This window comes from Rhinolophus sinicus, chromosome 3, assembly GCF_057876585.1.
Source record: "Rhinolophus sinicus isolate RSI-liver-muscle chromosome 3, RSI-T2T, whole genome shotgun sequence".
NCBI lineage: Eukaryota > Metazoa > Chordata > Mammalia > Chiroptera > Rhinolophidae > Rhinolophus > Rhinolophus sinicus.
Genome location: NC_142503.1, coordinates 197,144,834 through 197,160,717, shown reverse-complemented (window position 1 = coordinate 197,160,717; position 15,884 = coordinate 197,144,834). Strand labels below are relative to the sequence as shown.

Here is a 15,884-nt window from a genome sequence, read left to right as displayed (position 1 = left end):
TCCCCTCTGGCAGGCCCCCAAACCTGCAGTTTAGTCTTGCAGTGCTTAGAAAACGCAGGTGCTTGTCTTACGAATTTGGTTGTTCACCCCGGCCAGGCTAAGACCTCGGGCTTGAGTTTTGGGGTGAGGGAGGGGGAGTGTGGCTCTCTGCGGGGGACTTGAGGGAACCCTTGTTTCCTGGCATTGGAGCTGGAGTGGGGTGGGGAGCCCGGCAGATCCCCCTGTAGCCTGCGTTGGTACAGGCATGGAGCCAAAAGCTGTCTGGTGTTCCTTAATTGAATACAGACCTCAGTCAGTTCCATGTGGGCAAGCAAGGATGGGCAAGGAAGGCAGGGTAGTAGCCCTACTCCCCCATGTCCAGTCTTGGAAGCTCAGACCCCCCACCTGAGGGGCTTCCATGCTTGTCCCTGCCCACGTGGTTTGCAAAAAAGCAAGGGAAGTGGGCAACAAGATCACGCAACGCCCATGTAAATATTGTTTGTATGAACTGGGTCTTCTATCTTTTGTTAGTGGCAGCTTGTTAATTAACCAGCAGATTAGTGCAGCTTTCTTTTGACACACATGCACGTGTTGGGGGCAGAAGATGCTCGTTCTCCTAAAACTCTGACCGGAAACCTGCAGGAAGTCCTGGCAGGGAGCTGCAGCCTCTTCTCTCCGTCCAGTCCCTGTGTCCAGTCCTGTCGTCTTCCCTGCTCCCCCTTTCCTGTCTCCTCCTCCCCACCTTTCCCCTCAACCCGAGTGGGCTCATAGTTGCATGGAGGACAGACGCGTTAAACAAAGCTAAATAAATCATGTTTACGCTTGGCGTTCTTGGTAGTGAAGAATCTGTTGGCTGTTTTTACTTCCTTATTTCTCAGCATTTGCTTCCTACCTGTTTTTGAGCACATGCCCAGAAATAGTAGTTTTGTCAAATGAGAGGATAATGCCAGCCAGCCTTTCTCGCTGCCAAGGAAGCTGCTGGATTTTGCAAAACAGAGTGACGTTTTTTAAGTGACACTGATGTCCCCCCGCCTCTCCCCCCCCACCAAAGAAATTAGGATGTAGAATAAGGGTATGAAGATGCATTTAGAGAAGAAAAACAAACCCACCCAGTCACCTCCCAGGCGCAGGGACCTGGAGCGAGTAGGTTTAGAGACAGGTCTCACTTCTATTTCTTCTATTTGCACTTGGCAGCTCCAAGGGCAGGAGGCTGCCGCAGACCTGGAGGCTGCTTTGGGCCGGGAGAGCTGAGTCAGGTCCACTTTCTTTCAGCCCCAAGTCTTAATTTTCTCTGCCATTTTGAACGATGTGGTGCAAAGATTTTTTTCTCTCTTTATTTCTGATTGGTTTTGTGCCTGTTTGGTTTCTGAGACCTCCTGAGCAGTGCTTGCTGCATTCTTCCTCTGAGGTTACAGTTAAATTCTAGTCCCAACCGGGCTTCAGAGCTTGTTGGGATCCCAGCTACACTCTCATTGTTTGTATAAAGAAAAGCCAGGGAGGCCGTCCTGCCTCTGTGTTTTTATCCACCACGTTGTTGTGGGGTATCTGGAAAATCATGGTTATGGGGGTACTGTTTGCTGGGCAGAGAATTACAGCCCAATATATACTGCAGGTTTAAAAAAAGATATACATTTTTAATCGTTCCAAAAGCACATAAATGGCAAATAAAGGTTGGGCGCTCCTGCTAGAGACGAGGCATGACTATCAGGGCTTCTGTAGTGAATTCAGCCTTAGGTCCAACACGTCAGCTACGTTTCAGAGACAGCCAAGGAAAAAAAATTACAGCAGAATCCAAGTCAGCATGCTATGGTTTTCCCCAATTTCTAATGGGAATACTCTGCAGTAGAAATGCTATTTCCATGGAGGACTACGCTACCGGTTTCTTTAATTACATTAAATAGCGGTATAACCCTCAGCTGAACGTAAACCTCTGCTAACAGAGGCATCGGGAGCCTGACTGGATTGAATCGTAAGGAGCAATGTTACTCGTGTTAATGTGCTAACCAATCTTTATTAAATTAATCCCGCAAAGTGTTAATTTTTACAAATTTTGTCGTGCACACACTGCACGTCACTGTTGGGGTGTTAGGAGACGAAAATGGATTTCATGTCAAAAAATAAGCAAGAAGGTGGCTGTCAGACTGTTCCCTTAGAAGAAAATTTGTGATTTTGGTCGTCAAATGCTACCTGTGCTGAAAGGAAGGCTCACAATATGTATATTAAATGCCATCTACATGCAGAAAACTCAGTTAAAGGAACTAACTACTTTGTTGGAAGTAATTACAGCCCTGTTCAATGCTTTAGTCAGTGACATTTCAGACTGGGCTTAGAAACATAAAGAGGCCATAGAAAGATTTTGTTCTTACGTGATGCAAAGCATTGAACCTCAATATGCTACATGTCCATTAGTAAAAGGGAAAAAGAAATGAAAAGGAATAAAAGTCTCAACAAAATCGGGGGGAGAGTTAGATTTTTTTTTAAATTATAGTAGCAGAGACCAGTTGCATACAACTAATAAATGCAACTAAAAACAAAAAAAAAATGTATTTAAGCTATAGCAAGTTCCCTTTTTCTACAATTTGAATTATTTTCTTTCTTTTTTTTTTTTTTTACCTACTAACCACATTAAAATTCTATCCCACCTAAGGAACCCTGCTGGCCCTTGGTTGGACGTTCTCTAAACTGCCCAGGTAGAATTTTATGGTCTGATCTTAAAAAAGGTGGTGATACTGACATTCCTCAATTCCCCAACGCAGTCTGCACCTGGAATTGTATTCTCTTGTCCTGGCAGCTCTCGGCTGGAGTCATCGCATTAACCTCCTTGCTGGGCACTGTTTTCTTGATGTTGCTTTGATTGGCTGGGCTGTGTTATTCTCATTCTTAATTCTCCAGGATTCTCAGAGTTCAGACTTCCTCCTTCTATTTATTCTGTCGTGCTCTCTGTGCAGGGTGGCTGAGCCAAAGCTGTGTTGGAAGCTGTGGGACCTGCAAACCACAACAACTTCCTGAACTCACCAGTTTTTAAGCATGTTCTATAGAGAACCCGATTTTTAACAAGTGTCAGGATTCGGCGTTTCCCGGTCATTCCTCAGATATCAGGCACAGTGGATGCTGATGGGAAAGAAAAACACTTTGTTCGGTGAAGAGTCACCTCCTGCTTTATTTCCCTCATGTGATAGGTGACTTCTGCCGTGACTATGGTCCCTTCCCTCTAAACTATGGGGAAAAAGGGTCTGCTCTAAGGGGTGCCTGGCCCAGCTGGTCATCGGAGTCTGACCACTAAGTTCCGTGTGGGAAAGGAATGAAGGGGCCTGACCCCAAGTCCCGAATTCTTCATGCCTGGAACCCAAACTGCCTGTCCAGCTTTTCACTTCAGTTTATAGACTGCATGTTTCCTCCAGGGACACGTCGTGAAGATAAGTGTAGCAGCCTATTTGTGGGCCCTGAGGCAGCCTAAGAGAAAATGGAGGATTGTGGATAATTTGTTGTAGGGCAGAAACTGCTAAAGCTTGAAGCAGATCAAAAAGCCCGGATGGGGAAAAAGGGGCAACTCCTCCACTTGGTGCTGGCCAGCTGTTTTCACTGGTGAGATTCAGAGAATCTGTCACCTCCTGTGTGTTCTCGGCCTCTCTGGATTCCAGAGGATGCATGTAACATGTCCACGTTGCTGATATATGCATGTGTATGTGTGTGTATGCGTGTGTGTGTGTATATATATATATATATATATATATATATATATATATATATAAAATCTCTGTATAATAAATGTGCTTGCACACAATTTTCTAGCTAGTGGAACACATGGTCTCACCTTCTTTTGTCCCCAGGCCTGCCCATTCCAGGATCGTGGGGCCCGATTTGGTGGCCCTGCCTGCTGAGGTCACCCGGGAGGACTCATATCTGTTGTTCTGTGTGTGTCTGGGAGCCAGGGTGCATAGGCCTTAGTGTCAGGCTGCAGGACAAGTGGTTCTGTTTATTTGCATGCCAGCAGTTCAGAGAGCTCGAGGAGTTTCCCCAAGTGTTGAGCATAACAAAAGAGTCAAAGTTTCCTGTTTTCCCCACGGATGCCTGCTTTGGGGTTGGAATGGTCAGCCCGAACGCTGGTCAGCTCCCTCTGCCTTCCTCCGCTGACTAGTTCACAGAATATGGTTCTGACACAGCCTTCCTCCCCAATAGCGCCTGAAATGCCTTCTGCTACCTCACTGGGTCTTTTGGGAGGGCCACAGGAGGTTTGGCAATTTGTGATGTAACTTCATTGATCCTTAGCTCTGGGTGCAGAAAGGGGACCTGCTGCCCAGAGTCTCTCAGCGGCTTGTGTCTTGAGGAAATCAGGCTTGGCAGCCATGGACGTAAATGTTTCTGGACCCGGTATGCCTGCGTGCCTGCTTCTAATTGCAAGATGCAGCTTTTGGGGAGGACGTTCCCTGCCCTGGTGGAAGGAGGAAAACAGGCTTTGGCAGTGCAGTTGGGGGCCCTGATTGTTCCTGGGTCCCGCCTCCCTCCTTTCTAGGGTACATTAACTGTGTAGCAAACTGGGGGAAAAACAGTTGAATTGGTTAGTGATTCACCGTTGACAGATCGCAGAGTGTGGGGGAGGGAGACGCTCCGAGGAACTCAGCCTGGCTCAGAGTGCTGGAAGGGATATGCTTCTTGCCGCCTCTCATTGGCCAAGCCTTCTCGAGACAGTGGGCACGGGTTGATGCCCTGGTGTCCACATAGGGCTGTGGGCAGCACGTGAGGGCCTCTGGATTGCCCAGGTGGTGAGGCAAGCCCACCAGGCTCTTTCACCTGCCTTGGAACCCCTACCCTGCCAGCCACCTGAAAGTGCTGCTGTTTTCAGCAAGCAGCCCCAGGAAACGCTGAACATGGCTTTGAACTGTGTTTTTATGTCTCCCATGTAATGACTCTGAAGCACGTCTTGAAGCATAGCTGTGACCTTGGAGACCCTATCTATCACCCCTCCCGTTGCTCCCTTTTCAAGGACTCTTACACATGCACCCCCAAACCCAAACCCGTGGCAGCCAGAGACCTGGAGACCCGTATGGGTGCTCGGACTTGCCTGACTTAGAACAAGAATTCAGAAATGGGACTCTGGGGACCCTAGCTCCCGCAGAGAACTTCTTGGTCCCCCAAACACTTTGGTTCAGTGACCTGAGCCATGTGGTACATCATGCACTTTCTGGGCTTGCCCTGGGGACCCATCCAGGACTTGGCAGGTGACTTACTGCTTGGATTCCCTTTCTGTTTTGCTTTATTATTATTATTATTATTATTATTATTATATTTATAATGACATGAAAAACAAGTTCCAGTCTTTGCTGGTTCCTAGATCTTGGTAATGAAAAACTAAGAAAAAAAGGCATGAAGTAATACCTGTGGAGCGAAGGAATTTATTTTTTGAGTACCCACCACAAGACCCAGTAGCTCTGAAATTGAGTAACAAAGAAGGTGCTGTAGAATCCTTCTCTATTCCTGCTGTCTCAGCCACACCCCTGTCCCTAAACCCCTCCCCACCAAAGAGAAAGAGAAAGAGACAAATGCTGGGAGGAGAATTAGGGCCTGTCGGGTGAGAGTACCTAGGCCTGTCTCCTTTAAAGTGGCACTCCACTTCTTTTAGATAGGAAATTGCCAAAATGGATGTCATCGGCTGCTAATTAGATGTATTTTAACTGCAGGATCATTTTACCAGCTAATGCTGTTATGATGTGCTTCCATGCGAACCCGTGGTGGAGCTGTTAAAATATGAGCCTGTGGCCCTAGCAGACAGCTCCTGGAGCCTGCGGCCAGTGGAGGTTCTTTCCCTTCGTGGCAGCTGGTCCCCCGTGTGGTTGGCCCTGAGATGGCCAGGCCAGGCCCCAGGCTGAAGTCTGAGTCCTTTCAACTTCTCGATTGCGCCCCCTTTTCCCCTGTGACCACCTTCTTTATGTGTTTCGGCCTCGGCCTGAGTCCAGAGGAGGAAGAGCTCTCCAGATGAGGGAACCTCAAGAATCATACTGTCTCCCCCTCTAGTGGTCACTGTCCCCAGTCTTTGGGCCTCTGAACCAGCCTAGAAGCGACAAATGACCACTGGGAAATGCCAGCCCTAGGCCTGATGACCGCCACGTGGGGCCCCAAACAGGCTGGCTTTGGGTTTTCAAGTCTAAGCTGGCTCCCCTCCATCTTCTCTCTTTAGCAAACCAGAAAAAGAGCCCCGATTTCCCGTCAGGGTGGGCTGGAATCAGGATAATGATTCTTAAATGTGTGCAATGCCTTTGACTTCATGTGATTTCTCCTTTTCTCCCGCCCCCACCCCCTTAATACATAGCTTTTTTTATCATTCTTAAGACAAAGTAGCTGGCAAAATATTTAAGTGATCGGAAAGAAATGTTTTTATTTGTCTGCGTGCGAATTGGGTTATCTGCCTATCTTGTTTATGAAATTTGGGGCTGCCTTTCCTGCAGTCAGTTCGCCTCTCAAATCTTTCCCGGCTCCTATTTCCATATTTCTGCGTGCATGTTCTTTGTTAATCACTTGGCAAGCGCTTATTTGAATATTAAAAATTTCTTTAATCATCAAAGGCAGGAGCATAGTCTCATGAATATTCATATTTTTCCCCCTCCTCATTACCCTGCAGTAAAAGCCAAACAGCCATCAATCGCCCTCATTACAGGCTCTGGCGTTTTGATTGGCTGCCGGCTGCCCAGAGCTTTTTATTTTTTTATTTTTCCCTTCTCCTATGAGCTGTCTTGTACCTGCCAACAACCTAAAAAAAAAACCAAAAAAACCAAAAAAAACAAAAACACCCCCAACAATGCAAGAATAAATTTCTCTGGTTGAAAAACAACTTTGCAAACTTGTCAAACAGTCCTTGTGGCTTGCTGTTGCCAAAGCGGCCACCAGCACTACCTGCGCCCCTAAAAAAAAAAAAAAAAAAAAAAAAAAGGAAAAAAAAAGACCCAGAAAAAAAAGGGGAGGAGAAAAAAAAATTAAATAAATAAATAAAGGGGGAAACTTGAGCCTCAGCAATGAATATTTGTCAAGAGAGTTGACGTAAGTTTCATTTGCATAATGACTTTGTACTTCTGCATTAATAAAATTTGCATATGAAGCCATGTTAATTACTCCTGATCATGCTTTTTGCATTCATGCATAGTAATTTTCTCCGACTTGTGAGAATTAATGTCTTGGCATGGGGGGGAGGGGGTGCGGGGATTGTCAGGTTTCCTTGCCAGTGGCCCTCACTCACAGGCGCTAGCTCCCTGTCTGTCTGTCGCCCTCCCGGATCTATGACTCATTTTTGCACGATCAGTAGGAGTTCTTGGCTTAAAAAAATGTATCAATTGAAAGGCACCGGTAGGGAGAAAAATATACATCTGCACAGTGTATTCCAGAGCTCCTCTTGCTGGCTGGGAATCTGTAACCCTCTCACGTGGGAGGGGACGCCCGAGGATTCAGCATTGGGAAAGGCTCACATTCTCCTCAAAACCAGGCTGGGGCTTTTCCAGGCGCGTTTTTGTGTCTACATGCTGGTTGGTGTGGGCGTGTTCACGGGGGAAGTGCGCATGTGTGAGGAACGAAGCAGGAACGTCTGCAGGGCCCCTCTGGAAGGGAGATAGGTTATAGACCCCCCCTCTCAATGGATGTATTAAAAATTACCTTACACCTTGATTTGGAGCTTAAATATTTTAGGGGTTTTATTTTTGGACCGTTTTGTACCTCTTTGTACAGGATGCATAGTGAGATTCCGACCGCTGTGAACCATGTGGTCCTGGGCACCCAGCCTCAGTTTCCTCATTTGTGAGGGGGTCATATTACCTACCACATAAGACTGCTGCTGGGCTTAAATGAGATGATATATGTATTCATTGTTTATTTCTTTTTCCCTAATGAAAGTGAAATTCCGTGATAAGGAATCCAGCCAGCCAGGGTTTTATTTTTAAGCCACCTGGATCCCACATAAAGCTGAGATGGCGTCTTGGCGTCCCTCTGCCACATACCTCGGCGCACGTGTGTCTGTTCCAGTTCCAGAGGGGAACCCTCCTAGACCTCAAAAGGAAAGTGCTTTTTGCAGGCGTGCCTTGCAGGGCTCGGGAGGGCTCAGAGCACCCCACAGACATCAGGGTCAGGCTATGAGGTGAGCCATGGGGAGCATGGAAGATAAATGAATGATGGCGACCACTTACTGAGTGTTTACTAGAAGCTCTGCTCTGGCCAGGCGTGTCGACCTTCCTTTAAAGGAGAGGCTCTGAGAAAGTGACTCACTCCTTGTCACAGGACCAGGAAATCGCAGAGGAGAAATTGGAATCCAGGCCTCGGGCTCCAAGGCTGCTTCTGAGCTCCGGCCTTCTTCTGTGCATGTCAATCTCTTCACAGGTCTCAAGCACTCCGTCAGGTGTGTTCTGGATTTCTTGGATGCACTTTGGAAGGCAGACACCCTTTCCTTGAGGAGGATTGAGGGCTGGGAGGTGACCTGGGACAGGCACTGAGACTTTTATGTTGGGCTTTAAAAAAAAAATCGAGCTAAGACTCACATAAATAAAATTCACCATTTTAACTATTTTAAGGTGTATAATCAATGGTTTTGAGTATATTCACAATGTTGGGCAGCTGTCATCACTATCGAATGCCAGGACATTTCATCACCCACTGTCCATGAGCCCTCACTTCCCCTCCCACTCGTTGACATTCTGTCTCTATGGATTTGCCTGTTCTGGACTTGTCCTACACATGGAATCATACAGTAGGTGGCTTCTTTCAGCATCTTGGGCTTTGGCACTAGCTTCAGAAGAGGATTTCTGCAGTTCCACCCTTGGGCAGAGCTCTGGGCTTAAGCAGTTCCTCAGGGAACCTCCCCCAGAGCAGAGGGTCCTCTGAGAACATCAAGGGTCCTTTGCGGGCTGTTTAGGATTGGAAGCCCCTCCCCCTTGCTGGCCCCTCCCCTGTCTCCCTTGCTCCGGCCCCTGGAGCCTGTGGACTTCAGCTAGGGCAGAATTCCTAATGAGGCCCAGAATCCCCTCCAGGGGCAGCATGGCCACCTTCCCTCCCGGAGCTGGGGATGACTTTGCCTTTCCTGACTGGGGCCGAAGGCTGACCTTTCCAGGAGAGGGGTGGGCTGGAGCTGCCCTGTGGTTACCTCCCAGCTGTGAAGACAGCTTCTGCTCCTTCAGGACTGGACAGTGGTCACCAGGTCCCTGTGGCTCCCGCTGGTTTTCTCAGCCCTGGTAAATGGTGGTGGCTGTGTCGTGGCCTCACCCAGAATCTGGGAACCTGCCCGGATTGGCTCTTTTGGAGTTTCTGATGGTCTGACGGTGCCCACGGACCCTCAGGCTCTTCCCCACCCGCCACTGCCCTCCCTCTCAGGATCCCTGGGTGCCCTGGCCCTTCCACCCCCGCTGCAGCCCCCGGGGGAAGCAGGGCACATCCAGACTTTGGAGACACAACTGGGTTTAAGTCCCAGACCTTCCTGAGCCTCAGTTTACCCCCTGTGGAAGGGGGATGGTCCTCCCTGCTGAGTGGGGTGGCTGTGATAGGCATTGGGTACAAAGCCATTGTCACAGTGACAGATGAGCCGGAGCCTTCTGTGATCTGGAGGCAGGGTCTTTGTAGTAGACAAATCAGATGTGCAGTGTCCAGTGTCTAGGGGGGTTTCAGGTAAGGACTGGTCAGGGCAGGCTTCCGGGAGGAGGCCAGTGACACTAGTCTCAAGTGCCGACCTTCCTTGGGGACCTGCACTAAATCTGGGGCATTGCCTTCTGCTCAGCATCTGTGGCTGCAACTGTTTATAGGTCCTTGGCCACGCCCTTTTGAGGCCTTGGCTTCAGGGCTCTGGGCCTGGCCTAGCAGGAGGTCTTCCTTGGCCCCGAGGGGCCCAGGTGGTGTTGGTGTTAGCTTTCGCTTCCTGGCAGGACTTTTGCAGGGTTTTTTAAATGCCCCAATGCCCCTACTCCTGGATAACACAGAGAAAGAACCCTGGTTGCCAGTTGGCCAGGGTTTTGGTGGGCTGGCTGCTGGTGTCTGCAGTTTTCTGTGGTCACATCATCAGTTTCCCAGTCTGTGCAATGGGTCTCCTAAGCCCAGTCCCGTGGCATGTTGGGAATCTCACTTAAGGTGAAAATTGGTGGCTTCTGGCTCACAGAGGGTTTGCAGGGCCCTGTGGCTCTTCCAGATGGGGGAATCCCACTAGGGCCGTGGAGTGGGCATATCCAGATTCCCCCCATGCCCCCACTGCAGACCTGTGTGGGGCAACGAGCAATGTCGGGTGGCCTCCCTGGCAGAGTCGGCCCGGGGCCCACTGCCTGTCTTGTTGATGTTTTCTTTTTGTCTCTCTGATGCTTCCCCGCTCAATTATTTACCCAGGGAATTTGGGCTTCTTCACTTGTGGTTTTGGCAAGGGCTTCACACAAATGTTTTGCCCTGGTGGTCTCTTAGCCGTTTAAGATAAACGGCCAAATCAAACACAGGCCATGCCGGGGAGCTGAGGCGAGGCAGGCCCCTGGCCTTGTGTCGTGGCTGTCAGACCCGGGAGGTGTTAGGAGGGGTGCTGGGCAGTGCCAGGATTTTCTAGGAGAGTGTTCAAAGCCTTCTGAAAGGCCTCGGGGCTTGGGTCACTTACGAGGACGGTGGACTGGTGAGAGGCACCAGTTAGCTGGCTGTCCACCAAGCCGAAGGTTAACCGGTGCCCAGGCGCTCGGAGGTGTCCCAGGTGGCTTGGATCTTCCCAGAGGGAGGTGGTCCAGATTTTGGGGAACAAATCCCCAAATGGAGCTTGCTCCAGAACACTCCAGAAGTCCCTACTTGTGGGGACCTTCCTGGGAGTGGGGGCCCTGACAGCTCCCTGCGTTAGGCCCCCAGGGAAGGGAGTCTGGCCCCAAGCCCCACCTGGCAGCTGGAAGTAGGACCCCTCAGGCCCCTGCCTGTGTGCCGGTTGTCTGCGCTGCAGGGCCTGGCACCCTGGGAGGGCAGCCTGCAGCCCTCTGCCCGGGGCCCCTATTCCGCACCCTGAGCCCCGTGTACAGTCCAGGGCCCCACTGACCAGTCTTTTCTATTGTTTTTTCTCCAGGGCCGTGCAGGCCTGCCCAGCTGCCAGCGATGGCCCCCATAGCTGCCTCCTCCTCCCACCCTCACACATCCGTCATCACTTCACCTCTGCGCGCCCTGGGCGCTCTGCCGCCCTGCTTCCCGCTGCCGTGCTGCAGCGGGCACCCTGTCTCGGGTGACGGGACTCAGGGTGAGGGTCGCACGGAGGCTCCCTTTGGATGTCAGTGTCAGTTGTCAGGTAACAGACGGCCGCGATGGGGGGCGGGCTCCCGGGGGGTGGGGTGTGCCCAGGGGCAGAGCTGGCAGCTGCCTCTCCCAGGTGGGCTGGGACAAGGTGGGGGGACGTGCAACCCTCACCCCAAAGGCATTTTTGGGGGGCACCGGGGGAAATGGTGAAGGATGTCAACAGAACTGTACGCCAGTGCCCTATTGGTTAGGAGGTCCCCCCTCACTTCCGCCCATTCTGAGAGTCTCTCCCAGAATGCATTTCCCCAGCCTCCAAATTTCATCTCTTTGGGCTGTTTAGCTAAAGCTTAATTGGATAACGCTTAACATCTGAGGTTTTCTTCTGCCCTCGCCACTACCACCCCCTCCCCCCGCCCCAGTCACTACCCTCCTCCCCAAGACACAGCTAGGAGAAGATTCCTTGGTTGTCTGTGTACATCGGTGGAGCCATCCAAACTGCGGGAGTTTCTTTTTGTGAAAACATGTTGTCCATTAACTTTGAGGAAAAAAGTCACTGTAAAGAAGCCTTTCAGCTGGGGCCAGGGAGGGCGTGAAACCTTGTGAGGCGTGTTGGGGGCAGGGTCAGGGTGATGTGTTTACCTGAGGGGCTGAGCACCTACTGTGCGTCCAGCTCTGGGTTGGTGTGGCTGCCCATTTTACAGATGGGCACACAGAGGGCAGTGTAGTGACATGATCTGGCTATTGCATCCCCCTCCTGTCCCCAAACAAGACCCAAGTTTCTACTCTGGCCTGGAGCCCCGGAATTTCGGGCAGGGGCCTCTCCTGCCCAGTGTCTTGGCAGGGCCTGCCTGGTGTGACACTCATTGAGACCACAGGAGCCGGATGCTGACAAAGACGCAAGCGGTAGTGGTGAGAGTCCGTCGTCCGGTTTCTAGGCAGGAGCCAGGAGGGGAGAGGGTGGATGCAGAGCTGGGGCACAGTGCAGGCTTTCTCTGGTCTTGGGTGGTGAAAGGACAACAATTTTTATTGGGCAAGGTTTGCTTTTAGTTGAAGCTGTCCCAAGGATGGTCCCTGTTGAAGCCATAGCCCCGAAGACGGCCACAGGTAGCCCCAGATCCAGGGTCCACAGCTCCCTGGGCCTTCCTGATGGTGGGGAGGCCTGCAGCCTTCAAGCCCCCATTATGACAGATGGTGACGTCATAGGTAGTAGGCTGAGTGCACAAAGCAAAGATGAAATTGCCTGTGAAGGAGTCGGCATCACTTGCAAAGAAGCCAGACCGGCCTGCTGCCCAGGGTGACTGGGACTCCTGTCCCAGCTCTGTAGGTCTGTGTCACCCCTGCTTGCTGAGCAACGGGTGCCAGCCTGGGTGGCTGCCCTGCCCTCATGCCTTCCTGTAATTAGCTGCAGCCCCTGCAGCCAGTCAGGGGGGGCCGAGCTATCAAAGATCAGCCTGGCTGTTGATGACTGGACTCGGTCAAGTTCTGTGGTGCAGAAACACGATCTCCCTGGCAGAGGGGTGTTTGGGACTTTGCTTAACCCTCTGTTGTCTCTGGCTCTGCTTGAAAGCCACCATGCCATGTGGGACCTGTTATATCCCCATTTTGTAGGTGGCGAAGTTAAGGCTTGGTCAGGATGAGCAGCTGGGCCAAAGTTGGGGACCTGGGATTTGTCATCAGGATGCCTCCTGAGAAGGCCACTCCTCTCCCCCCTGAACCACATGCCTCTGCCCACATTCAGGGGACATGCCTCACACACCCCCTATCAGCCACAGTACTACCTGCTTCCTTATAGGGACCGTGTGTTGAGGGCCTACTGTGTGCTGCCTTGTGCTAGGTGTTTTGTGTACACGCTTGAATTTCATCCTCATAGCAATCTTAGAAGGTAGGTTCACTGTCCCCACTTTATAGATGAGTGAGTGAGGTTCAGAGATGTTGAGGTCTCACAGCTCACATTCATTGATTCATTCTTCCACTAAAGGCCATTTCTTGGGCACCTAGTTTGCAGACACTGTGCAAATCAGGCGGAGTCAGGCATGGTGGGTTCCTGTCTTCCTGCAGCTTGCAGTCTGGTGGGGGTGGGGAGGAGTGGGACCTGTACACCTGGAAGGAGGACACTTCGAAGGGGATGAAAGAGCAAGAACAGAGGTGGGGTTTCTTCCTGGGCTGCTCCTCTGGCTCCTGTCTCATCTCTGCCGTAGAGGCCGTCTTGGGTATTAGAACTTGATGCTGCGAGGGCTCAGAGGCTGGGAGCAGCCGCCACAGCCACACTTGATGGCCATGTGGTGTCTGTGCTTGGGGTCCCTGGGACCTCTCCTTCTGACCCTCAGGGGCCTGCTGTCCGCCCCTGCCCCTCCGCCCAGCACTGTTCCCTTTCACTGTTGGGTCCTCACTAATTAGCCTCCGCCAGGTTGCACTACCACATTTTCTGATCAGTTTGAACACCTGAAAATATCCGATTCCAGTGGTTTTTGTCCCTTTGTGGCTTCTGTCCCTGGCACGGGGCTGTTTGCTTAAGTGTTTTTAGTGCCTGTTTAATTAGTAGTTGGAATGGAGTCATTAAATTCCCAGTAACCCGTTAGGAAGAAGCAGTCCTCTGTAAAGGGCCGCCGTCCTCACTTTGTTTTGTCCCTTCTCGGATCAGGATGCACTGAACCTATCTCTTCAAATACGGAAAACCCCGGTGTAACCGTGTTTCACACAGGTTAATTGCATGCCCGGGAACCGCAGTCGCAGTTATTTATAGAAGGATGTGATTTCATGGGGAAGGAAACCACACAGGTATGTGTGCTGTGCCCCTTTCGGGCTGGCAGCACCCCAGACAGCTCTGCCTCCCAGGACTCCAACCCCAGACCTCCTTCCGATAGTCACAGTGGGGAGAAGGGACTTCTTTTCTTGGACCCCGGCTCATCCCCTGCTTTCTGACTCTGCTGAAATAACTGGAGCTTGGAATCCAGGAGTTCCTAGAAAAGGAACTTCCTGAGAAATTCCATGTAGAGACTTCCCAGGGAGCCGGTAGAGTCAAGAAGGTCAGGCTGTGGGTGTGGCCCCTACTCCACCTGACTGGTGACCTTGAATACATCATTCCCCTCTCTGAGCCTCAGTGTCCCCTTCAGTAAAATGCACACACACGCGCGCGCACATACATGTATATCTATGGTATATATGTAACATTTAAAAAGGAGGCTCCTGTTGACCTCTTGATCTGTTTCGATTACTGAGCTGCTGAGGACGACTGCACGTGGGCGTGGCTAGGGATCTCGGCAGGGGCGGGTGTTCAGAGAAGACTTGGAAAACCATTGGGCTTTGGCCTGAACCCTTCCCCATTGTGAGGCTTCTTGGATTGAGAGCCCGACATCACAGTGTGTCAGACTGCAGAATGAAGGCTGTTCTGTCTTGCCCTGTGTGGCTGTTTGACCCTGGACAAGTCATTTTCTTCCCTCTTGAGTTTCCCCCCCTGTAACATGGGTAATGTTAGTAGTACACGCTTTGAAGGATTGTTTTGAGGCTTGAATGAGGTCATACATGCCAGGTGCTGAGAACAATGCCCCGTGCTGAGCGAGCCCTACAGACATCATGATTCATGCATGAGCGGAGTGGGTTTCACAACGTGACGTGACGTGTCCGGCATTGTGTGGAATCTTACTTCATGCTGGGTACCTGGTTTCCTTTCTGAAAGGCAGTTAGCCTCTCAGCTGGCTCTGATCATGTCCCGGCATTAGGAGGTGGGCAACGAAGTAACAGACTTCACTGCGTTTTTACTGTGTTTCCCCGAAAATAAGACCAGGCCAGACAATCACCTTTAATGCGTCTTTTGGAGCAAAAATTAGTATAAGACCCGATATTATATATTCTATTCTATTCTATTATATTAGACCCAGTCTTATAGTAAAATAAGACCGGGTCTTATGTTAATTTTTGCTCCAAAAGATGCATTAGAGCTGAAACACGGTAAAAGCCCAAAATGGTCATCATCCACAGTGATTAATACATGAGCTTGGTGAAGTTCAAGGTCTCACACAAGAACACACGGGACCCCAGATCGGGGAAGTGGAAGTGTTTGGATTTAATAGAAGGAGTCAGTGGCGGTCATTAGTGTATGCTGAAATCACAGGGCAATCCTGTAAAGTTAAATGCAATTTACTTTTCTACTGAAATTGTGCTTGCTGTGTTATTTAACCAGTCTGGGGTTTCTTGGCGTGGGTTAAAGGGACAATAAAGATACAAGAATACCTGTAAGTAAATAGTAGGGTTTCACAGTAGAATCTGTCGTTTTCTCCTCCTTCAGTTATATCCCAGTGTTCATTTTGTGTTGGTTTTTATAACTGGAGCTGTCCAATGGGGTGCTGTGGATTAGACCACCCTCGCTGTGGAAGCTTGGTGCAATTAATACGGTCTGTCTGGAAAGTAGCCTTATTTCTGGAAGTTTTATGTTAATGATATGGTCTGTGCTTTGCACATTTCATACCAGAACAAGAAGCAAGCTGTAGCTGCATTCTGGACTGGGTTTGATTAACACTGGAGGACCAGTGGGAAGCCCAGAGGTGCTGCGGACCAGGGTGGCAGCGCCCGCCAGGTCCCACCGGCAGGCACACTGCCTCAATTCTGGTGCAGGGGTGCAGAGGCTCCCCAGTGGGGCGCGAGAGCCTCCATGGAGACTCTGGAGGGAGGGGTGAGTATGGGTGAGGAAGAAGAGCAGTGAG

The 15,884-nt window shown here is 50.6% G+C and overlaps 1 protein-coding gene across 10 annotated transcripts in view; it reads left to right on the top strand.

Moving 5' to 3' along the window:
* BCL11B (BCL11 transcription factor B) overlaps positions 1 to 15,884 on the top strand; it is a 95,256-nt gene that overhangs the window by 28,654 nt on the left and 50,718 nt on the right. For 7 of the 10 annotated variants that reach the window (XM_088797477.1, XM_074326958.2, XM_074326956.2 and 4 more), the window contains one exon: positions 11,021 to 11,236. The exons of the other annotated variants lie outside the window; for them this stretch is intronic. In XM_088797477.1, coding sequence (XP_088653603.1) covers positions 11,021 to 11,236 — 216 coding nt within the window. The remainder of the gene's footprint in view (positions 1 to 11,020; positions 11,237 to 15,884) is intronic. 10 annotated transcript variants of the gene reach the window in all.